The following is a 26418-nucleotide window of genomic DNA, read 5'->3' on the forward strand; positions in this document are numbered from 1 at the left end:
TATTAAACAGTATTGGATTGTACAAGAAGCTGTGTTTAAACTGATTTTAAAAAACACATACCAACCGATAAATAGTTGTTTATATTATTAATTACTATGTGATATACTATACAGTCAATAATGCTTTGTTAGTATGTGCTCATTAAAAATGGAATTTTTTTTTACCTAGTATAACTGATCTCCTCAATGCATTTTTTGTTACATAGAAGTGAATGAACAACAAAATTATCATTATGGACAGTCTACATTAGCCAGATAGCAAAAAGCAACAATTTATATAGTAACATTACAGTAACAGTTTATTTTTAAATAATTAATCAAGTTTCCCAAATACTTTAAAGGCAACAATCACAATAAATGGTGTGAAATTATCACATGACACCGAGGGCATGTACCTATCAGAAATGCTCTGGCCCTGATTCTGCGAATACTCATGTACACACACTACTGCTTCCGCAAATAATCCTTTTGAAGTCCACAGGACACATCGCACAACCAGCATTAAGCACATGTGTTCACAGAAACACAGGCCTGGTTTTTCAATGGTTGCAAACATTCTTTATTTATTTTCATAAATGATCAAGGAGCATACACAGACCTCCTTGTTACTGTTTAATTTAATGCAAGAGATGAACATGACAACAAATATTAATAAAAGTAATTTTTTTTTTTAATTTCCATTCAGACTTAAAAGAGTGTCCAAGGACTAGAAATTGGTCTTGAAGTCTAATGAGCTAAGGTCTCTCTGGGTCCAGCCTCTGGTCTTACCTTTGTCATAGGCAGTTAACTTCATACATTATCTGAAAACCACCTTTCTCAACAAAACTCAGGTGCTGACTTTTTAATTCATGCAAATTTTACCTGCAGAGAACTCACTCTTTTGGACAGAGAGCATTTTAGATTATGGCCCAGTAATTTTCTCAATAAACCACATTCTTTGTTGTCTGTTTGCATTTGGTTTTAGAGACAGAAACTTAAGATATTTTGTAACTATCCTACAGATAATTTCGGAACTCTTAACTTACCAGCTACTTGTATATGTGAAACCCACAAACGGTAAATGATGGCCAGAAAATGCAGTGTGTGATGGTGGAGGCATTGTTTCCTAGAAAAATAATAGGAGAGTTGAATAAGTAATATCCCGCTGGACTTAAAATTATTTTTGAGTTTAACTATATGTGAAGTATTAGTGATAATATCATATTAACCGTATTCATCCTTACCTACAGCCCAAATAGGAAACGGCATCACCTAAATCTATTTATAATAGCATGCAGTATACTAAAATACAGCACGCTGGCATAAAATGTTTTTGTAATTAAATAGGCTATTGTTGGAGGAAATCACAATATTCCACATATTAAAATCCAATTTATTCCTTCTTTTTTCCAAGAAGCTCTTAGCACAGTGTTGCCTTTTATTCCCTCCTATACTCCTCTCTGCTATTTAGTCAACAGAACTTCCTGGCTGTAGAGTTACCAACCCCACTCCTGAGCAGGCTATCTTTATTTAGAGAGAACAATAGTCGGACATCTACTAGAAAGAAGTAACAGAACAGCGCTTTCCACTAGTGCTTTGACCACTACTTCCTTCATTGCTCCTTTTGCCTGCCAAAGAACTACAAGACAAATCTTTGAGCTTCTCCTCAGGCTAAAATAACCCTGTTGCTATATTACTCAAACAATTATAAGTTCTAATATTCTTAAATATCCTGTTAAAAGCTTCCTGTTTAACCCCAAAACACAAGGTTCACGTTGCTATACTAGATGGCCTTAATGGGCATCAGAAGAAACTCCCTATGAAGAAGATTATCACATTGAAAGCGCTAAAAGGTTCTAAATTGTCAGAAAAGGTCACAATTTTTTTCTAAACCCAAAGAAAAATTAAAAAGGAACCAATTGTAAATTTTTTCATGTAACACTCGGCAGGACAGAACAGGGAGTAAGACTGTATTCAAGAGAAATCCAAAATTACCTTTTTGGTGGTGGTATCAGCTATATTACATCTTAACCATGACCTTTTAGCAGACAAATCTTCACATCAAAAGAGTTCCCAGAATAAAAGGCAACACCAATGACATGGCTAGATTACGTAAGCACATTAAGTCTATGCTGTTGGGCATTTTGGAAACGAAGGACAAGACCAAACACCAAAGCCTTAACTTTCCACTAATTGGTAATAAAAATATAAATTATTACAGAGTATGGTTAGGAAAAGTAAAATTCTTTACTTCTTTATATTTTGTTTTCAATTTTCATAGATCTGAGTTTCAAAATCATCTTTACAAATAACTTAAAACAGAGCAAATGCATAACTGTGTGATTTTTACAGTCCATATGACAATTTTCAGTTACCACACAGGTAACCAAACATTAGTTCTAAAATACTGTAAATAATTTGTCTCTTTGGCAAAGATCAAAATAATGCTTTTCTGCTACTTGTGTGAATTAAACTGCATATCAACCATACTGACAAAATCATAACTGAATCTAAGTCTGTCATGCCTATCAGTAAGGTTAAACTAAAAAACTGAACAGTTAAAAACCAGCAGAACTTAGGCTGACTGAACGACACAGTTTTGCCCTTTGTGTTTATGGGTACTTTTACCATGCTGTTTTAATTTCATTATTACATATGTAATTTTACCATGGGACCACAGTCCCATTCAAAGTTTAGGCAGAACAGTAACAACCGTGGCTTTTCAACCAGCATTGCCTTTTGGCTTCAGCATTGGGCATTCCTCATTTGCTGCATGCCATTCAAATCTTGCAAAGAACTTAAAAAAAAAAAAAGCCTCATCAGCTTATCTATGGTGCTGATTTCTGTAATAGCAATGCAAGTGTGTGAAACTTCCTCACAAGCTATGTATGAAAGATGCAGGGGAAAACACCTCTAAGTTTCACATAAGGAATCTGAGGCAAAGCAATGTTAAATACAATCTCCACCAGTTGAAGCAAAAATGTAAAATACCCTCAGGCATGCAATGCCTTAGGCTAGTTTTTTTCAGAGGTTCTGAGATGCTAGGTGTGAAAAGAAGTGGTAAAAACATAACCTCCTTGTATTAAAACAGAACAAAATACAACCTTCGTGTGTTTCAAATTAGGAAACTGAAAAAGACGCTCTAGAAACTAGCATTCGTCTCTAACAGTTCAATGGCATTTCGTGCGGCCCGCAAACGTCTAAGGCAAATTAAGAACTGGACTCAGTTTTCATGGCTGGGAATCTAGTAACTGGTCACAGAGCATTCCTTCTCCATCTGCAGCTCCCTGTTTCTTCACAAGGGTAAAGCATTCACACTGCACAGGCACCTTCTGAGTGCCTCCATTGGGAGATGAGGCTCTAAAAAGGAGGACTCGTGGGCTGGACAACATTAAAATGTGTTTTAATTTAATGCCTCCAAAGGTATTTCAGCTTCACAAATGAAGACTTGCTACATACAGCATCCACTCTGGCCACCCAATCCCAATAGCTGTTCCTGGACAAAATAATATGCAAACATATCTGAAGACTGTGTAAAAAAAGTTTTAAGATCAAAATTCTGCAGTTGTGAAGGGACATGGGCAATATCAGATACTACTGAGGAAAAAAAAATCAAGAAAAAAAGAAGAAAAATGCACGTCGTACTATGCAGCTAGATTGATTTGCTTAATTGGCCTGTATGAAAGGATTCTGAGATCTAATCGTAGAATTGTTTAGGTTGGAAAAGACCCTTAAAATCATTCAGTCCAACTGTTACCCCAGGACTGCCAAGTCCACCACTAAGCTATGTCCCTAAGCACCACATCTGTATGCCTTTTAAAATATCTTTAGGGACAGCGACTCCACCACATCCCTGGGCAGCCTGTTCCAATGCTTAACAACACTTTCAGTGAAGAAATTTTTTCCTAATATCCAATCTAAACCTCCCCTGGCACAACTTGAGGCCACCTCCTCTTGTCCTATCACTTGCTATTGGGGAGAAAAGAACACAAAGTGTTTTAGTCAGTGTTTTCCATGTTTTACTGTGCAGCTGATGGAAAGGGAATGCAAATAATGACCATACTACCTGTATCAGTTCTTCTGGCCTATTGCTTATCTGCAGGTCCAGAAAGCTCAGAAACTGAAATACCCAGGCAGTTCAGAAAACAAAAGCAAAAATAGTGAAAATGCTTCACCCCACATTTAAACAGCAGGTTCCTGCATCTTTCAACACACACACATATACAAAAGTACTTCCAAGCAGACAACACAAGGCACTCCTTTGATGCTAAGACCCTCTACCATCCATCAAAGTTCTTGTTCGAAAGCATACAAACACTAAGGCATTAAAAAACAGTATCTGCAAAGCTTTTTAAGCAAAGGCAAAATAATTTCTTTCTCGCCAAAATTGCTCCTGAAGAAATGGCTGTAACATTTCTCCTAAATTTCCTCAAACTCAAGTCAAATCAGAAAACATGCTGGAAAAAATTTAGTGGGAATGAACTGAATGGAATCTGACTGAGATATGAGCAATTAGAGTAGAGCACTACAACAAAATGCATTATGCAAACTTAGTACAAGTCTCAACAATGCTCTGCTAGAAATACTGAGTCTTTGCAGACGTGTATATACATTATTCTTTATAAGACATGGACACTAAGAATTTGTTACTGCAAATAACAGAAATATATGTTAGTCAAATACGTGTAAAGTTACAATGAATTTGCAAAATTGAACTGAAGTTATCCTTACACATGTATGTTTGGAGTATCAGCCTCTGCACTATGAATGTATTCCCCCAGCCTAGCTCTTCAAAGCAGCACTTACTTGCTGTTTATGCAGAACACAATGAACACACTGGAGTAAACTGCCAGTTACACGTATTTTGTTATAAAGTACACTATAAAAGCAGTTTTGTCAAAATGTCAATTCTGTACTCACAGAATTTTTTAAGCAATCATCATCCACATCAAAGTTTGATGTATCAGTGGGGCTGCTGACTTCTGGGATGTAAGGTGCCTCACAGTTTCTAATGTTGTCCCAATCAATCCCAGCAAAAAATGGATGGTTCTTAAAGTCTTCTATCCCATTTTGTCCAAGTCGATGCTCTCTGCTACAAATGAGCCTACGGATTAGGTCCTTTGCACTTTCAGAGACATCTGTCACTTGAGCAGGAAACTGAAACCTCTCCTTAAAGAATAAAATAAGATAAAATAGTTTATGACCAAGAAAAAGTTGGGAAAATCATCCTTCTTAGTGGAAATCATTATGTAGATAAAGTAGTGTGCAAATACTCCAGTTCTTAAATATATGCAGGAAGGTTTCTAGGAAAAATTCTTCAAAGGATAGAAGCTGCTAAGATTTTTTAGTCTCCTAGTTCTTCTTTATTTAAATTTCTCTTACACTGTTGAATTCTACAGCTGACTCCATGTGGAAGAACATTTAAGAATCTTCAGCATAAGCCAGCCAATGGATCCACCAGAAAAAAAGCAACATAAAGGAGGGATGTAACGTAGCCAAGAATTACTGCATAAAGTGAACTAACAGTCATGTTTCCAAATCCAGATTTTTATTTCGAACTGCTCTATCCTAAAGCAGACCATCTGCAATCCATAACCATAAACTTACTATATAGAAACATATTTTTTTGGTTTACATTTATGAACATTAACTTAATTAGTACATAAACCCTCATTTTTAAGTAAGACTAAATTACCTTATTACTTATTAAAAATTAGCTTACAGACAGAAAGTGCACTAACTTTGTGGTTCATTATTTTCCCATAGGTCTCCACCAAGGACTCAGCATAAAAGGGCGTTTCTCCATAAAGCATTTCATACATGCAAACGCCTAGGGACCACCAGTCACACTCGGGCCCGTACTTCCCTTTTCCATCTTCCATGGCCTGCAAGATTTCTGGGGAGATGTAGTCTGGTGTTCCAACTGCCACCGAAGATTGGACCTGTAGAAGTCACATTTCCAGGATGAAAATCAACTTCCATTGTTACAGACACTGCTGTTTGTGGCACTGTGCACATATATATAAATTTAGCCTAGTGTTCTGGTTACGACAGTAACATCTGAACACAAACAAAGGCTTCTAAATACATAAAAAAATATGTATTAACCATCCAAGGCACTGCAAAAATAGGCATCCGAATAACATACTGTTGCTAAACTCTTACAAATATTTAATAACAGAGGAAGAACAAAACTGTCAATTCTTAGGCTTAGAGTTGTTACGTAATTATAGATTAGGTAATCACATATATTAAGCCAAATACTTTGTAAGACTCTGGGACATGATTAACATACTGGAATTACATTCTAATCACACCTTCTATGAACTGTGAAAGTTTAAATATACTATTTAAGTATATTATTAGCACATCATCATACTTCAGTATCTCATCCTGCTCATGCTAAAGCTTACATTTTTCATAAAGCCTAGACTTCAGAGCTCAAAACTGAGAGATTCATAGCTCATCAACAAACACCTACGCAGTACAGACAGTGCAGCTTCTCTTTACTTATTCATGAGTTGACTATATGCATCTGTACAGCTTTTAATATACAGTAAATCCAAGCAGTGTGCAGCCATATTTTGAATCAAGGTTAGTTACATACCAATACCATTACAATTCCATTTTGTTTGACATAAGGCACCTTTTCTCTTTATTAGCACACATTTTAGTGGCTAACAAAGGACTGAAGAAAAGGTGCTTAGGAGTATATCATTCTTCCTAATTTACCGTTCCATCTTCCATCAGTTTCAGACAAGAACCAAAATCTGCTAATCGAATATGTCCATTCATATCCATCAAGATGTTGTCTGGTTTAATATCCCTGCAAATAAAACACATTTCAGCGTTAGCACAAAAAATGTATTGCATAACATATAGTCCAAACATTAACTCTGCAACACTCTTATTAAAAACCAGCAACAAATCAGTACACAGAACACAATAACTCACCATACGGTGCAATTTGCACCAGGGACATCTCATGACAAGGGCTGTAGATCAAACCATATAATGCCTATTAATTTTAGTATGAATTGTGTGGTCAAATTCCTCTCATCTCTCACAGATGGAGAGGAGAATTTTACTTGCTCTGAACTTTTATACATAAAACTTCTCAATCATCTGAAGAAGTTTAGTAAAGTACTCTCAATTTAAAGATGCACACTTACACCGGAGCTGGAAAACAATCTCTACACTTTACTATAGAACAAAGGTCAATGAAACCCTAAAATTAACGCGTCTTTCAATTCAGTGTCTTTCATCAACATTTTTCTCCCATGTACATCTCAGTCTGTTGTACAGCTGAAATGGCCAACAAAGCCGTTGTACACACGACTGCAGCTCTGCTTAGCCAAATTCTGCAGCTGTCTTGTTCAGGTCATGATACACATTGAAAAAAATCTTTCCAAGCAGGCGACATAATAAATACTCCTTATTTTGCAAACTTGACTTCCCCCGCCCCCCCCCCCCCAGCTACCTAAATATACTGAAATACAGAGTATCCCCCCAGTATGCAGCTGACTAGGATGAAAGCATCTACGCTCTCTACATCACTAGAGACACATTTATTGTTCAACTTGCAAACTACGTTCAAATGTTGAAATTCCTTTTCATTAAAATAGAGTTATTAGAAATATCCATTAAGCTACTTTAAAAAAATATGACATTATTACATTCTTACTCTATCCCTACCTATTATAGTCAAAAGGTAAACTACGACTGTATGAATAATGTACTGCAAGCACTTTCTCGGTGAACAGTCATATAAAATTGTTGTAAGACATAAGAACAAATCTACTAAAACAAACAAAAAACTGAAGCCTCGACTTCACTTCATTCCCCTAACAACTAATAAATTAAATTAATGTAATCAATTGCTTTGCAGAAAAAATTCAAAATATTCACAAGCTCAGATGTTTAAATTGCACATGAGAGCAAGGTTTTGTTGTTTGGGGGGTGTGTGTGTGTGTGTTTGGGTTGGTTTGTTTTTTAATAAAAACTGAGTTATAAACAATGTTTACGAGAATTTATAATGACAAAAAAATTAGAACACCACAATCAACATTATAGAAGCAATGGCATGGAGACGTCGCACTGCTACACACTCAGTGACAATGAACATGGTAACAGTATGTTGTCTGAAGAAAAATACTTTCTGAATTTGTGTTACCCAAAGACAAGCAGGCAGTGGCCCATGATGAAAACAAATTTTAGCCACCTTATACATATGCAGAAACATTTACAAAGTAAAAAGCAAACACGCGACTTAACAAATCATACTTTTGCATCCTGCAACTGAGCATAAAGACAATTCTCAACAAAGTAAATCATAAAAATTAACTGAGTCCGTTCTCTAAACAACATTCTTCCGCTTCACTTTTTGCTGACACTGAATAAGCCGAAGAAACTGCAACCTCCAGATTGAAATAGTTTTATTTATTTTACATTCACCCACCAAAAACATTCCTTAAACATGTTTCTAAATAAAAACAAACACATGCTATTGAGACCTCTGGAATTATAACTTAAGCTCAAAACACCGTGCAAAAACATGCACCTAAAATCAAGTTCCTCTTAGAAGCTGGACCTAGTTCAAGCTAAACAAAAACATGAGTCACCCTTGAGGCTCCATTTATCCATGTTCTATCTTTTAATATATTCCCAAGAGAAACAGTAATAATAATAATAGTAGTAATCATCATCATGCCAACGCCCCCCATTCAATCTCACAAAACTGCAGAAAACATGAAAAAAATCTCACGCTGCTGTCAACGCTGCAAAAAACTAAACCTGCAAAAAACATTGAAAGCACTGAGAAGAACAAGTATTTCTTGCAGAGTGAAGTTTGTAAGGTTCAGTAATAACTTCCTAAGAATAATTTTTATTGTTAAGGGGTAAAAAAAAAAAAAGAGAGACCAACTTAATGCATACAAATTCTTTTTGGCTCTTGTAACAGAAGGTATGGGTTGTGAAGAACTGTTCTGAATTCAAGTGAACTACATTAATAAAAGGCAGTTTGAAATACAAGAATTGCTGGCACCTGCAGAGCAGAGTAGGATATAAGCAAAGGGGAAGTTAAGAAAATTATGAGCCCCAGACGTGAACAAGGAAGGGGAGTAATTATTGCCAGGGTAACTGAAGAGTTTGAAGGTGGTGATTATCAGGAAAAATAATCTACCATAACTACTCCATCTCTACTGAGCCTGCAGCTGTTAGACTGCATTAAACTTTCAAGTTTTTTTCCAGGTATTTGTTTTGAACATCATTTGGTGATTCTCCCTTAGTGATCAGAACTGATACATCTTCTGTTCTAAACAGAGGATGGGCTTCCCTCTTCACACCCCCTCCGCCTTCCCTGGCTTATCCCAGTTTCTTCACTGTATGAACTGGTTCTGGCTCCTTCGCACACTTCCATCTCGGTTGCAGTTTTATTCCCATCACTCTCTCCCTCCTAGACTAACCTCAAAAGCCAAGATGTCCAATTCTCCACAGCCTATCCAACCCACGTCTCCTCCCCTTTTATTTACTTTTTTCACTCCTAGCTTCATTCCTAAATCATAATCTCCTGCATGTACACATTTAACTAATCTTTTTTTCACCCACCTCTCTTCTCAGCAGTCACTGTTGCCCCAGTCACTTCCCAGATTCCCCTCCCATTCTTACTGGCTTCATATTCCCTCAATCCTTACTATCCTCTTTCCTCATGTCCAATTTTTGTTCTGTTGCACAGGAATCTTCTTTGGTACCAAAAAGAGCAGCACTATTAACAACAAAGAGTTTCCACGCTGTCTCTAGTGTCTATTTACTAGCATTTTCCAAAACTGCAGAGCAAGTCTCTTCATTCTTACAGCTCTGAAACAGCGCAAACCTACAGCAGAAGAAAACTGAAAAGCATTAGGGACCAAACTCTGCATATGGTTGTTTGAAACTCTTTAACAACTGCCATACTAAGGGGAAAATTATAACCTGAAAATATGTAGGTGTGGGGCAGAAGAATGAAAATGCTCAGGACTCAAGGAAGATTCTCTCCTGGATTTCAACAGTGTCTCCATTTCCCAGAGCAGAAAAATCTCTCACAGGGCTTGTAAGAATTCTTTTATTCGTTTAAAATCTATATAGGAAAAGCAATGTGTGTTTCTTGATCTTGTTCCTGGAAAGAAATGACACTTACTGCTTCAGGCAGATACTATGGAAGGAAAATTCCAGACCAAGTAGCTAAAATATGGCAAAAGTAATGAGCAAATAATGAAACGTTACATGGTTTAGTGAATAGACCACTGGGCTAAATCCTCTGTAGATGAGTTACTAGGTGACTGTGGGCAAACCACCTCAACATCACTCAACAATAACACTGGTGCTCAGTCAAGCAACCAATACCATCTGGCTAGAAGGCTATGGAGCACTAATACTTTAATAACCCTGTAATTAGTTCACTTTAATGAAAGATCTGCTCACTTGAAATAATAATTCAGTTTCAAGAAGTATAAGCATTTGGAAGCCATTTTATGAACCAGATTTATAGTGGGAACAAGTATGGAATTGGGCAATTGCTCCACCACCACACTGTACCCCCTCTGGAGAGACCATGAGTTCCACCAAGTCCCGGACAGCTCAGCCTCACTTGACAGCAACTTCTGCGAGAATGTGGGAAGCCCAACGTGCAATGGCTACAGGCTGCCAGAGTTACACCTCATACAAACCAAGCTAGAAGCTCTTCAAACATACTCCACAGTGAATGAAGGGGACACGGGTACTCAACATACCTAAAGAAATACAAACCTTCCTTATATCAACTTTTTCGTAGCATTACCAACTGAAGACATGAACTGCACAAAGACTGACTGCTCTTCTGCCTTTTTTTTTTTTTTTGATATACCAGCACCAAATAAACTTCTTTAAGAACACGTATGTCCATTTAAACCATGACTCCAACTCAGAATACAGAAGTGACTGCTATTTTACTGAGCTGCATTGGCCTTGACTGTAGGAGAAAAATCAGCGCTGCAGAGTAGTCTGGATAAAGCGGTGTTCTTTGTACCTGTTTTGCAGACTTTGGTTATTTACTTCTGTTCATCTGGAGAATGCAATAGGAATAAACAGTCTGTGTGATACTGGAATCACTTGCACAGAAAATTAGTGTGGAGGCTTATGAAAAAATTTTGAAAAATCTTTAATGAATCATTTTTCATAATGTTTCTCTGTTTAATCTGGGGAGCTGTTCTTCAGATTGGCACGCTTACCTGGATGACTTCACTCACCTCTCTTTAAAACAGTTTACTTTCTTAAGCCATAATTAAAACCCAAACATTTTACATACTGTGTTAATATAAACAACATTCTGAAATAGGACTACAGCAGATATCTGGATTATTGCCATTTGTTTTGATTTCTCTGTTAATGAGCCAGAGTAGAATTTCATTTGTTCAGTAAGACTCAAGAAAAAGTATCCCCTCTGAGACATGCTAAATCCATAGCACATTCCAGCTGTAAAACAAACTAAAAAGAATTTTTAATACATGTGAACGTATTTTTCTTTTTCCTGGATTAATTTCTGATACTAAATGAAACTTCAGAAATAGTGAAGCCTTGCATATTGAGATTTGGACTAGACAACCTCGCTAAGTTCCTTCCAACTTGAATCATCTGATCATCTTATGGTTTCAAAGCATACCTGTTCCTGAGGTTCATCTATGTCATTCTTTGAATCACTGAATCAATGTTACTCAGTTATTGGCAAGACCACTTGGAGTTCCTCGGGTCTATGGCACAGGAAGCAGCCGATTCCAGAGGAATCTGAGGTTAATTTTGTTTCATGGGCAGCCTCGTGGAGGCAGGGAACCAGACAAACAGAAAGGAAGATACATCAGTGACATTTAATGCAAGAACTGTAACTGATTAAGCAGCAGTCATGTCAGACACCACCAGAGATTATGCTAATGGACCAACTTACAGGCCCACATCTCTAAGTTTACGTGATAAAAAACCCTACTGGCATTAAAGAGTTTGTGACCAGTAGGGATATCCCTCCTCTTGGTAACTGTTTAGGTATGATGCAGAATGTGCTCGCTTTGGTTATTCATTTGTATTGTGTTTATTCTTTTTTTTCCAAAACAAAAATGATCCGGCAGAAATGGAGGGAAAAGTGAATCCTTCCCTGTAACTAGTATCAACAAAAGGCGGCCAGATAGTGCAAGGGGGCACCTCTCAATATGTCCAATACGTCCACATTTGAACAAACATTTCAGATGTCAATGGTCTGGCCTCACGTACACAGTGCGCTCTTCAAAAAGCTGCAGAACTGAAATGACAGTAAAGGGGCTTATGTGGTTCTAAATGCAACAACTGCCATGTGAGCTGAGCCTGAAGAAAGACATGGACCTGCCTGAAGTTAAAGGAGCAATGTGAGAGCTGAACTGCCAGTTTATTTTAGCCAACTGGGTAAGAAAGGGGTAATTTAGAGATTTTTTTTTTCTAATGTTAACATTAGAAAAGCATGGAAATTAATTCATTTTCCTAATCAGGTCATAAGCCACAAGATTTGCTGTCCTTGGAATAGTAAAGAACAAAGTAAATAGCTTATGTAAAATTATTTTACTGTGGAATCTTCACATGGTGGACAGTATTTTTTTTAATGCTACCAATGCAAATTAAAATACCAGCAGATGAGAAAAATAAATTAGTTTCAGGTGTAACTGCTGGCACAGAGAAACTGATCCAGACAACTTATTACTAACTGATGATTCACAGCACATTATTTTCTCATTATACATGCAAAAGCATTCCCCAAAAGTATAAATCAAAAGGTTAAAAGCAGACATCAATGATTACAATTATCCACTCTTACAAAAAGAAATGTTATCCTTTGCCAAGATACCTACTCCAAAAAAACATAACCAGTATCTTACTGCCTGGACTTTTTATCCAAAATTCCTTAAGCATACCAGGATTATCCTTAGTTGGGACAGAAATTTGGCAAACTGTTTATTTCACTCCCTCCTGTTGTTTCAGGCAGACTCTTCTTCCACACTCCTCCTCACACAGAAATGCTACATCCACAATAAGAAATGAAGACATTTAGTTTTGGCAGCACTCCAATGAAAGGAGAAAATTTGATGCCTGCAAAATTTTTATTAAGGTAATCAGTGATGCCATACCAACAGCCCACTTCAGATATGCAGAGTGAAACAGCTGGTGAACTTCCATCAAGAATACTAGTCAATGGATGCATTTTAGGGTTTTTTTTCCAGAAGCAAACCTACGGACATTGATGTCCAGCAGCTTATTTCTATTTTCCATTACAGTATACTGGGTTGTATCAAAGTCAAAGCTGCCATATTCTGCCAACTACAGTTTATCTGAATTCCAGTGAGCAAATCTAGAAATACACTCCATCTGGCAGAAAGACCAATGTGCACTGAGCCAAATTAGATTTGGAGAGCCGGCAGTTATTCTCTAGTAATCCCAAAAAGATAGGCTGCACAAGATAGCAGCATGACAAAACTGGAATATGCTGTACCTCATTAACCATGCCTCTTATCAAGACTCTACTGTGCCTTCTCCTAAACAGACAGTCCTCCACTTTTGGGTGTAATCCAAACAGTGCATATTTCAACTGAATTCAAAATCATTTAAATAACTTTGATCACAACCTTATTATTTACATAGCACCCAAACAGTTGCATCATGTTTGTATATTAAACAAAACCTGCTTCATATAAAGCTAACAAACTAAAGCTTGCAACTGAAAAAAGACACAGTAGCCTTGCATATAGCCTTGAAGTCAATAGGAATAGTCAAAGACTAAACGTTTTAGAATTTAAGCCTTAATAAGCAAAGCAACTATATGGAAAAAATAAATGCTATAAAAAAACCTCTTATTTTGAAATTACAATTAAGAAGTTCAACTCTTTTTCTTAAAAAGTATCTTAATACTGTAAAACTCCCTTGGTTTCTCATTGATCATTATGTACATGTTGTTCCAGGAACATGCGGCAATTCACCTCTACCAAAAGAATCTCGCTATTCTCAACAGCAAGAGATTAATTTAAATCTTATTAAAGTCAGTGGACAAACTCCCATCAATTACTAGGGAACATCAACCAAACCAAGACAATAAAGGTTCTAGGTCTGTGATAGTCACTAGTTATTGATCTGTGTGTGCAATTTTATATTCATACTGTTACACATCCTGACCAAATTTCATTCTTAGTAATATTACAATACTAAATGAAAAACAATACAGAAATCAAGGTTTCACATACTACATGCAGTACATGTGCTACATCACATGCAGAATCCGGTAGCGAATCCAAATTTACTTAGTTTCAGACTATACGTGCTGCCACTTTTTTAATCCCTAATCCAGATTGAAAGTAGTAAATTCGGTGTCCACTAAAAATAACATAATTACATTCCTCTTTTACTACAAAGAACTGGTACCACAGACTTGAAGTATAAAATGCAAAAAAGACTAAAGCAAACTGTCATCTGCACTGAGTGTGGGTTACACAAGAAGTAATGAATTTAAATCCCAATGAAAGATACTTAGATGAGACATTAGAAAACACTTTCATAATGATGACAGTAGGACACTGGAACAAATTGCTTAGGGAAATTTCATCATCTTCATTATTTTGTTTTTTAAGAACCGGTTAGACAAACATCTGTCAAGACTGGTTTAGCTATAGTTTGATCTTGCCTTGCAGCAGAGGAAAAGTATGAGCTGACCTCTCCATGTCCTCTCCCAGTCCTTTTCTCTAGAGTCTTTAATTTCTGCCACTAAGACAAGTATTCTGGACACAACAGAGTATTTAGCTAATGGTATCCAATGTTCTTTATGAATTTCAAATGCTAATAAAGGAAATAATAACAAACAACAGGGAATGAGTACATCAGCCAACACATATACATCTTGAGTTTGTTCAGGCACCGATACTCATTCCTGAACACTCAAACTGAGTGCAGTTACTGGCTTATAAATATATGCTCCACCACATCACATTATAATGTCCTAGAATTAATTTACCTTAGAAAAATGTCTCCCTGTGGCCTTTGTGCATATGTATTTGCTTTCAAATAATGGATCTTTCCAATACGATAACAGTTCTGAAACAAGGATAATTATTTTTTAAAGCTGCTTATATCCAGGGGTATTTTTCCTTCTTTTACAAAACTAAGTATATGGGGTGATTTAAAAAATTCTTTTTGATAAGCACTTGGCAGCTACACACTCCCTGTAGCTATTGTCTTTCACCTAAAATGCTAATCAGCTGGCAGAACTGGGTATCTATGCAGAAAACCCTCACATGCACGCTAGGTCCCTCATGCAGTTTTTTGAAGAGATGTCAGGGCAAAGTCACTTGTGATGCCTACAGATTAATTCTATTGTCTTGCCAGTTTTACAGACTAAAACCTGGAACAGACCCTGTCATTTTATAAGCATTTCAAATTTAGTAGCTTACAATGCTGATTTATAGGCGTCATTTTAAACATGCACAAAATAAGTGTTGTAGACATTATCAGCAAGGCAATTCCTTACAGCAAACAATCACGGACATAACAAAGACTGATATCCAATGCATCCTGAAACTAGTTGAAGTTTAAATTTAAAAATAATAATTAAAAAAAAAATTACAAATATGACTACCAAACATTGGAACCGCGAAAAAACAAATTAAAAAACCCTCAGAAATTGAACTGGCCTCTCACAGCACACGTGGCACAGCAACAATACAGGAGCTTGTAACTTTCCTCAGGGTTCTCTAATACCCAAGTTATTCACATTAGACCAAAACTTGTAGAACTCAAGTATAAAATCCAGCACATAAAAAGAACTGAATATTTGAATGAATAGAAGAGTATTGTCAAGTAAAAACTCATGCATAAAAACACTACAGCCTTGCACCGTATTCCTTTTCAGGTAATTTTAGTAGTTTCAAACAGCTATTTATGATGGTCTCTCAGGATGCAAAGTATTTGAGGTACAAGCATAAAAGTTTCAAAAGATGTGAAAACAAAAGATGGGAGAAACAAAACAGGAATGTTTTTGAATTTTAGGAACAAAAGTCAATTTGAAAAACAGGTACTTGTTTGAGAAGTCCAAACATCAGCATAGGATTATTAGTAAAAATTGCTACTAACTGATTGCAATTGGTAAAACTCAAGGGGACAATGCTCAGAGAATGAGATAAATATTCTTAAAGGAAGCAAGACAAATTGCAACATAACTACAGACCAATACTCTACAGCTCCCAGTAATTGATCAAAGGCTATTCAGAATTAAGGTAATTTGGAAGGACTACTCAAAATCCAACTGGACATGGTGCTCGGCAATCTGCTCTCATTGACCTGCTCTGAGCAGAAGGGCTGGACTAATTGATCTCAAGAGGTCCCTTTCAACCTCAACCATCCTGTGATTCTGAAATTATGATTAAAGCTGCCTTTTCAATTTTATTTCAATAACAACATTCTGGCTATATTGTATCAGAGTCCCCCAAATCTAATTCTGAAATGCAGCAACACAAAGATACCACACATTCAGTTGTAGCAGCATAATTTCTGGTATCTTGTAGCTCAAGACAGAATAAGTCTTTAGCCTTAATATTAATAGTGTGCCTATCTTTGCACTGGAAATTGCAGTTCATAAAAATTGGCAAAGTCTCTCTGTCTCTTAACTCTACAAGGATGTAACACGTAAACCCACAAAATCGTCTTGATCACATCTTGACATTTAGTAGTAGTCAGGCTTACAAGATCTGTTAAAATGAAGAAGTTCCTCTTCCTGCTCTAAAGTCTAACAAACAGAAAGCCCCTATTTATCCTAAATACTCAGCCATCAAGGTTAGTCTTTGACACCGGCGACACTGTTAAGTTAATAAATGCTGGCAAGGCTGGCCTCAAGCCATTAGATAACACTGCATGAGCAGCCATCTACACCACAGCTCCCTGGCACAGGTTTTCATTGTGTAACCAGTCCTGGCTGTCAGAGGAGACTTACCTCCTCCTAAGAACAGCTTCAGCATTCGAGTCTGCAGCTACGGCAGGGCACAGCGGCCAAGCCTCTTCCTTGTGTCTCAGAAGTGTGGGAACCACAGCTCCATTCCCCAAAGCAGTCTTTCTTTCATGTAACAATTTCAAGAAAAGTTTAGTTGCTGCCAGATAATGTTAAAGGATCAGCGAGCTGGTTTGTATTATATGTATTATTATTTTATATATCAATTATTATATAGGCGTAACTTCATCAAATGGTTTGCCGCTGACATCAGGAGCCCCGGCAATGTTCACAGCTCACCCTAATGTCTCTTGCTTTCCTTGACTAAGGACTCCATCCTCGTCTGACTCCCTAGTTAACCATATTGAAACTCACAGTAGAACAATTTTGAATCTAACAAGCAAAGGAAGATGAGATTTTTATTTTTCAAACAAACAGCAGCAAGGCAAGGTTTATAGGAAGACTTTTGGGTGGTAATATATATATATGGCATTTGCTGAAGATGCAAACTAGGCACTATCCTGGTCTGGACTACTTATCTAAATCTCGTATTCCAGTGCATGGATTACTTTTCTCATTATGTGTTCCTTAGCTAAATTGTTCCTAAATTTGAACATAAAGTAACCATATATATGCATGCTCTTCTACTGTTATGAAAGAATATTCTCAGGAATACAGAGGCACTCGTACAGCATACATCAGTATATGTAGAAGAAAAGGATTTACATCAGGACTGTTTGCTTTTAGACTGTTCTTCAGAAACTACTTGCACGCAGGAGGGTTCAAAATAGGTGTTTAAATTATACCTTCATGTGACTAATTAACTGTACCCACACTGAAAATACAACAATAACTTGAAATGAAGGAACCTCTGGGGGAAAAAAAAAAGGCAATGCAGGGCATAGATTGCTCACTTTGCAAGCAGCCTACACCAGAGGGGCCCTGAAGATAAAGAACAGTTGAAAATGGGCTGTGAACCTTAAGTTTTGTCACGGTGGGTGGGTTACGTACTACTTGGGAAGGAAGAGTTAGGAAACTTTAATTTAGAAATTCATAAAATAATTTAGCATTTAGAAAACAAAATAAAACCCCTGAGTTCACTTTTCTACCTCCATCTGGTGTTCTAGTTTTCTAATAAGCTACAAATACATGCCGTGGAGGACCTGGCTGAGTGCACTCACTATTTTCACCTCTCTAACCTGCCCAGCTGTCACAATGCTTTTTTTGGATCTGATCATTCTGCTTATAGTTTCACATTCCTCAACAGAAACTCCACACCAACAACATTCATCATAGAAAATAGCCATTTGAGTCAAAACTCAAGAGAATAATGGCCTTCAAGTTTAAGCCCAAAGTTTCATGAATATTGAAAAACAACATGAGGTATGTGGCAGACAAACAACTATCGTAGAAGTACATTCAAATATCTTGAACAGTTTGCTCTTTTTTATGGCTGTCTACTAGATGATACTTTAAAATAGTTTCTAAAAAACAAACTAATTTAAGCTGATGGTGACAGAAACAAATTTCATTGACCAGTCAATTTTAAATATTACATTTATTCACTTAAGATTTTGATGTAATTATAATGGAATACCAAGCAGCTTGTCTGAACTCTGTGAACTTCAGTTGACAGAGCTGCTTCTGGGTTGCTGAACTGTACTCTTTTGTATAATTCTACACTTCTCCTCCAAAAGATAGGAATAAAAATATTATCATTATAATTAAAAGAAATAACGCCCCCTTGTATATTTGCCATGTTTTCCCACATCAACTTTACTGGAATTCCATTTTGGCTTCTAAGAATTTAAGTAAACAGATTAAGAACTCCACAACCACCACCCTGCAGCATATTCTAAAGATTAAAAAATTAAAGTCTGCTAAGTAAGGCTAATTCATGTCAAAGCTTTTAGATTTCTAATAGTATCATGAGTTACTGGTGGGTAAAGCAGTAGAAAGAGTAAGCTCCTTAAGAATGTTATGTCCATCTGTGAGTGCCATCTGTCAAAGAAATCCTGAAAGAAGAGGCTAACTAAGAATCCGGAATATGCCCAGCTGTTGTACCGTAAATTACTACTTATGCTAGAAAACCTTTAACACGTATTTCTAGCCAGATAAATGTTTTCTTTCCTATTGATTCTGATTTTAGATATGCAGTCTCTGCTCTCTGTATTTCAGTAAAGACATACACAGCCTCTGTAACAGCTGATTACATTAAATAATTCTGAGTAAATTAGACAACATAAACAGAGGACTTGCTTGGTTTTGACAATGAGAATCAAAAAAATGTTTTGTCTACTCATGTTTTCAAAATGCACTGACAATACTAAGAAAGCAATTCACAGAAGAATTTTCACTCAGAGACTACTGGAAAATTTAGCAAGTTTTAATACATATTCTTTTATAGGCATTTGTACATGTATCTGTATAAAGACACACATACATCTTTTTTTAGTTATCAGGAATATTTGTAAGTGCTGAAGCAAGCCGTTAGTTGCAAATCACTAGAAAATTTCTGGGACTGATGAAGAAACAAACTGACCTGCTGGGTCCATACTGCATCCCACAGCAACATAAATATAAATATACCAAGAATTATGGGAGGTGAGGGAAAGGGAGGTCTGTACAAATATGAGTTCTGAGATCACTAGATGTTTTTCATTTTGCCAAAGGAAGGACATACAGTCTTAATACAAGCTTGATCTTATCCCTCTGCCATCCATGTATTTTATCAGCAATAAAAATCATCACGAAGCTGTAAAAATATATTAAAGGGGGGGAAAAAAACCCCACACAGAACGTCAAACATACTTTAAAGACAACCGAAATATAAAGGAATAGAGAGCACACTGCAAAAATCTAAATAGATTCTTGTTCCTGAGTTATGCTGGAAATAGAACAAAGATAAGAAGCAAAGCTGCAAGTAAACCCTGGGGGCTATAAAAAATGGTTTACAATGAGAAGAAAACCAATGCTATCCCAAGAGAACAAATAGATACATCAAATACTTGCCATAGCTCTTGCAACACGTGAAGCAGCACTGTTATATCCTATATATTTTACTGTTTTTCCCCCGGGCTAGTATAGCTTTAGATTTCACATATTTTTCAAAAGACTGCCCAGCAGGAAGAGAGAATGCTGCAGAAAATACTACTACTATACAGCCATTTATTGTGCTGCACATATCCTTTGATTTCATCCTCCTTCACCCAATAAAGGCTTACTCAGCAGATACGCAGCTTCTTGTGATTCCTCTTTTTTTAATGGAAGTCAGCATTGTTAAGAATATTTACCTCTCTCCAAAAGAGAGCAAAGTGGCGGGGCATGTGGGGAAAGGCTACTGAAGAACAACAGACAGAAGTATTACTTTACCAAATATGTCTCCTACTTCACTGTGCCCTAAATTAACAGTATATAGGTTGAATGCTAATAAGAACAGATTCATTCCGAGTAAGTAAAAAGTAGAACAGTGGAGAGACCAAAGAACCTACCGCTCCTGAAATAATCAAACTAAATTTAGGATAATCTCTTTTGCTTCCCCCAGCTCGATAATGTTCCTCACTGCATTGCAAATATGGCATTGTATTTATCAATACAACATCAATACAAAGCAAATAGCTTTTAGTTATTTGCCAAAAATAAAATGTGTTAATGAATAACCATGTAGAAGGAACTCCATTCACAAATTGTTAAAATACAGCAGAAGATACTGCCATCAAACACAAGAAACGCCAAGTGACTGATTTTTAGGTACAGAGAAAAAAATCAGTAAGAATATGTGTGAAAACACATCCAGGTATGTGTACAATGGAAGGAAGAAAAATTGCATTTCACTGGAAAATTAGATTATTTCATGTTATTATTCATTCCATGCCAACCACATGAACAGCTGCTAGTTCAACCTGACCGGTATTGATACAGGCTGAATCAAAGCCTTGCTGGGGGCAGCCAGAAGAATGAGTGCCTTACAGGAGCGTACATTGCAAGGCTTTGTGCTGAAAAGAAAGCAGCAGTAGAGGACTGCTACAGTTTCCTGCATGCTATTCCATAGCCAGATGGGGAATCGTATCATGACCCTCTCATGAAATTCTCAACCAAGTCCTGCACATAGAAGACAGCACACAAGGTAGAAGAACCCACCAGCAGAAAGAGCTGAAGAGGGACATAAATGGCTCTAAACCAATGAGGGAAACACAAGTGAAGAAACATACAAATCCTCCCACCCACCCCTGTCATGATGACTTCTTTTTTTCTTTACTCAGGACTCCAAAATAATTTTTTTAATGGTGGGAAGTAAACATTGTGCCTACTTGCTCAGCTTCGGCATGCTGAGTGGGGGGTAGCACTTGCCTGCTGAGAGACCTAACGCACCACACCGCAGCAGCCACGCCGGGCACATCGGTCTCGCCCGCACAACCAGCCTTCCTCAAACCTGAACACAAGAGAAGCTGGTAATGAACCTTTTGAGTCAGAAGTCCTACCCTGGCAGGTAAAAGAAGATGCACTTTACGTTACTATTTGACATTAGCTTTTCAGTTGTGCTAAGCTAATTCAATGTGAAAAATGTAAGGTTTGTTTCTGTGTCCAGAGCAGTTACAAGTTAGGCTTGAAGACTCCCCAGAAGGCTCCTATCCCCATCTGAAAAACAGTTTTACTACTTCTTGAAAGAAGTTTTTTTTTCCCCTCTTATTTTGCTATTTCGAGACAGTAGGGTGCTTTCCTTTTTGACACTTAAATTACACTCAAAGTAACAAATTTCTGGCCTATATATGAGGTTTGGGATTTTCATTTTAACTCCTTACAGTCAGGCGTTCTTCCACCCTGCCTACTTTTCAGGCTGCAGAGGATTTTGGGTGAGACCTTTGTAAGACACTGACGTTATGATCCTTCATCTGACCATCGGATACCAAGCAAGATGGGGCACAGTCTGGGGAATTTTTTTCTCTTCGGAAAGATGAGCTCCCTGACCCTTTGCTGTACAGCACGATGTATGGAAGCAGAAAGGAAAAGGCAGAAAACAGTGAACAGAAGGACATGACCCATGTGAGGATGTACTGTACATTCCTAGCCTGACTGCTGATTATTTCAATGCCAGGCTATTTTGTTAACCTGTGTTTTTTTAATTGTGCTTTTTTGACATTAAGTGTTCATACATTAATTGCAGAAGGAAGGATTTTGTCAGAAAGCAGATTTTTGAGTCTTAAAAATGCTGAAAAGCAGCACCCTGTGCAGACCGCTGAAGGGGAAAGTGGTTAAGAGTCAGGTTGTATCTCTGCTAAGAATCAAGTTTGCTGAAGCACCCAGGTGAGCCAGAAGCCTGCATCTCAGTGAAAACTATGGGGAAATATTCCAGCTTTGTTATTTTTAGATCCTACGACACAATACAACAGAATTATTATTGAAAAGTTACAATGAGAAAAACATACGGTAGGAAACTAGGCACTTCATACCACTGCTATTTTTTTTTATTAGAGATTATGACATAATCAATTTGATATGCCTAAATTACAAGTGTTTATATTGAAGACAGATTCAAATAAAGAACTGCAGTTGAGTGAAAGCTGGGGATGAGTTCACACTTTTAAAAGGAAGTCAAAGAATATTACCTTTGAACAAACAGTTATTTAGGGATATTCAGAAGTGTAACCCCTGCCCCCAGCCCTCAGAAGTCACTCCTATCTTCCTCCCCTTTTTGTTTCCCTAGCTCCCATGATTGTTTTCTGTCTGGTATCCTCCTCCATTTAAATAGCTCGTCACTTGGAGGATCAAAGTTGCTATTTTCAGTCACTTAACCTACAGCTAATCTCATTGTTGCTTGCCTGTTTAAGTAGAATTAGTTGTCTACTGTGCACCTGATGGCTAACAAGGAGATTGTCTAAGTCCTTGGCTATATGTAATGTTAAAGAAGGTGCATTTCAGAACTCACATAACGAGCAGTTTCAGCTCATTAGTTTTGATGCTTGCTTTTATAGAGCTGATTGATATTTGAACTTATGTGACTTGATTAATGTCTGTATTATTCATTATTGTCTGGCTGAGATTCAAGCATTGCCTTCCTCTCTCTGGAAACCAAAGTGAAAAGCAAATTTTTTAGAGCAGGGAACAGCAGTTTGGAACTTAAACTAGCAAGCAGACCAGTTACTCTACAAATTATTTATTAACATGACAGATAAGCAGAGTTAATAAAAAATTTTCCTTAGGTACGTGATCTCTCTGATCTGCTTCAGGAAAAGCCTGAGTAAAGAACAAAGTAAAAAGTTTACTTAATTTTATCCGAAAGTGTGTAATCAAAGACCACTCCTAATTGGTGCCTCTGCCTTAGCTCCAACCAGGAGAGACTTTTCTGAATTCACCACCAGCCAGAAGGCTTCCAGCAGGGTGTTTATTTTAAAAATTGGAAAACTTTTTCCATAGCTCTTGACATTATCAACATCATTACCAAAGTATTCTGATAAAACAACGCTTCAGAAGTAAGCAAGGTTACCTACATGTCTAACAATTTGTCTTCCCCCACAGCTTCCAAGAAAAACACCTACTCTGTTTTGAAACATCAGAAGGCAATGGACACTGTTTAAATACTGAGTTTTTAGTACTCAACTTGAGACGATCTGTTCTAAATAGATCATAAATACCAGGTTGGAAGGGACCTCAAGGATCATCTGGTCCAGCCTTTCTTGGCAAAAGCATGGTCTAGACAAGATGGCTCAGCACCCTCTCCAGCTAATAAATAGACAACTCTATACTTGGTTCCTTTAATAAATAAAAACATTCCTGAAGATGTCTACATAAGTTATCTTCTTTCTTCTCATGTATCTGAAGCTGAGGAGTACATAAACTATGTAATAGTGGGAAAGTACTGCCTGACTTACATTTCTTTAACATAACAAATGAAACAAAACCGCAGCATTGAGATTTGAATGTCATGAAGAAATACATACGCACTGATACAAAATCATGGTTCAAAATGATGAATGAGACTAGAGGTTCACAAAAAAGCCTCTGCCACTCTCCTGAAAATTGCACCTACTGAAGTTAAATTCAACTCAAATACTGTATTGATGTGAAATCCTCTACTCAGGCACTGGGTGAAACCAGACTGGGCCAGTAATTCAGCCATCTGCTTCAAGGTGTACTTTTAATAAAGTCATATGCATCTTGCTGGATAAATTCTGAGAATTTTGTGGCCTTTCCTCCTCCATTTCAGTTGTGTTAGTATTTTAAAGATTTTGTTGCAAGACCCTAAAAAGTTACAATGATAAAAGACAATCCTCAGTTATTTACACTTCATAAAGTATGCAATACTGAGAGAAGATCAGTTATTTAAGAACAATAACAAGGATTTACCAGCTGAATTCTGTTTGAGCTAATCATGTTTTTCCTCTTGGCTAGACCCAATTTTCCAGTTTCCTGTTATCTGTCTATGGTCAGCTTTCAAGCTCCCTAATAAAGCCTATTGAAGGGACCAGCTCTGACCTCCTGTGAAGTAGCACACAGCAGATAAGGCATTCTGCTTAATATATTATGTAAATGTAATTACAAATCTCAATAAGATTATTACTGATGCTATGTGAATGTTGTACAAACTACTATCACGCCATCAGACACTTTCAGCCAAGAATTCTCATTACTGTAAAATACAAATGAAGTTGAAGCTTGCAGTACAAATCCCACACAAGCTTGTGTACCTCAATTATTTCACACACTAGCTGTGTTTTTACCTTAAATGTACATTCAGTTTTCAGTAACTGTTGCACTGTGTTCAAGCAGACCAGCTATAGAACATTTCAATCATAACAGAACCCAAGAACTACATCAGGATTGTCAAAATTTTTAACAGGATACCAGAAACTTCTTCATCCCAGTTCCAGATATTCTCTGTTTCCATGTGGCAACAGGGATTTCCTGATTTTTCAGAACTCTATTATTTAATCACTCTCTCTAGAGCAGACGAATTAGAAGATTTTTGATGCTGCTAATAATCACGTTAAATTGCACTGATCTGGTACTAGGGAATTGGGAATTAATATTACAGACAAAATGTGTTGGTGAAATGATTCCTTGTCTGAATTGCACAAGCACAGTTATACAACACTTTCTCACCCACAGAAACCAGTATCTGCAACAAGACAACACACGCCCAAAGTTACAGTGAAAATCTAGGGAGTTTTACGTGATATTCTCCAAAATGTTTCCATGTTAGAGGCTTCATGTTAGTATCATCGACACTGTAAGATGCACCTTCAGTTAGTGCCAACAGACAGAGAAAGAGACAAACGCACTGAGACAGGCACAGCTCTGGTAGGCAGCAACACAGAAAGGTTATGGCAACACATTCACAAGGTAAGTAGGGAAATCAGCAAGCTGCTTTGCATTCATATAGATACCGACAGAGTACAGAAGTTACCAACTCATTTAAAAGTTACAGAACAGAAATTTGGGGTATTGGAATATTCATAGAAAAAGCAGGGAAATGACAGAACAAGTAAAACGGGAAAACAGAACTCTTATCTCCCCAGGGAAACTGCACTAAGCTGCTTTATGTTTGTTCACGTTTCTGATGGAGCTGGCATAATTGTTGATGACACATACTTTTTTTGTTTTAATTTATCTTAGGCATGTTAAGGTCAGACATCATCGTTTATTAGAAATCATTTTTCCTTAATTGGAATTAAATCTGTGAGAAGGGATGCAAAGGTCTAGTTTGAAGTCACATACTAGAACACACAAAGGCTGCATTTCTTGCCCATGACATCCTCAGAACCCTTCTGATTTTTTGATAAGAAACAAATTAGTCCCGCTTATGACAGTCAAATGGGAATCAAGATGTTTCACATTTCACCATTTACAACTGTCCTAACCATTCAACCATCAAAAGCTGTCATGGCATTAGCAATACAGAATGTCAGACAATTTTTTTCCAGTAACTATAGTTTAATGCAAAAAGGTAAGCAAGACTGAATCAATGTTTATGAAAGAGTTCAATTTGACAATAATTTCTTTTCTGGGTACATTGGACAGAAGTCATCACTGTAAATCAAGCTTCTGTTATTTGATGTCCTGCACCTTTTGGGGTTTTACATTCTTAAAAAGGAATAGCAGTTTGTCATGGAAGTGAGTAGAAAAAGAATGTTATTTGGAGCTATTGCAATTAATCAGGCAGAAAACATGTAGACTATACTAGTATTATACAACTTTCACTTCCTTAAACATAACATGTAATACTTAGAACGATTATGAGGAATACCATGTTAGACCATGCAAACACTGGGAGCAAAATCTGAATTTCTTTGCAGGCACAATTCATCAGGATCAGGTAATTTTTGTCAACAGTATATTGACTTGAGACAAAATCCTGTGAAAATGTTTTAATAGATTTTTTTTTCCCCACATGAGAAAGAATGCCACTGAAAGAATGAGTGACAACACAAGTAAAGGTATTGGTAAGG

At 37.0% G+C, this 26418-nt stretch overlaps 1 protein-coding gene across 8 annotated transcripts in view; it reads right to left on the reverse strand.

The window, feature by feature from the left end:
- Nucleotides 1–26418, reverse strand: part of CDC42BPA (CDC42 binding protein kinase alpha) — a 188571-nt gene that overhangs the window by 74084 nt on the left and 88069 nt on the right. For all 8 annotated transcript variants that reach the window (XM_040612198.1, XM_040612197.1, XM_040612196.1 and 5 more), the window contains exons 7-10: nt 6712–6805; nt 5721–5921; nt 4900–5148; nt 1026–1105 (exon numbers count right to left, since the gene is read on the reverse strand). In XM_040612198.1, the coding sequence (XP_040468132.1) occupies nt 1026–1105; nt 4900–5148; nt 5721–5921; nt 6712–6805 (624 nt within the window). The remainder of the gene's footprint in view (nt 1–1025; nt 1106–4899; nt 5149–5720; nt 5922–6711; nt 6806–26418) is intronic.

This window comes from Falco naumanni, chromosome 12 (assembly GCF_017639655.2).
Source record: "Falco naumanni isolate bFalNau1 chromosome 12, bFalNau1.pat, whole genome shotgun sequence".
NCBI classification, from domain to species: Eukaryota; Metazoa; Chordata; class Aves; order Falconiformes; family Falconidae; genus Falco; species Falco naumanni.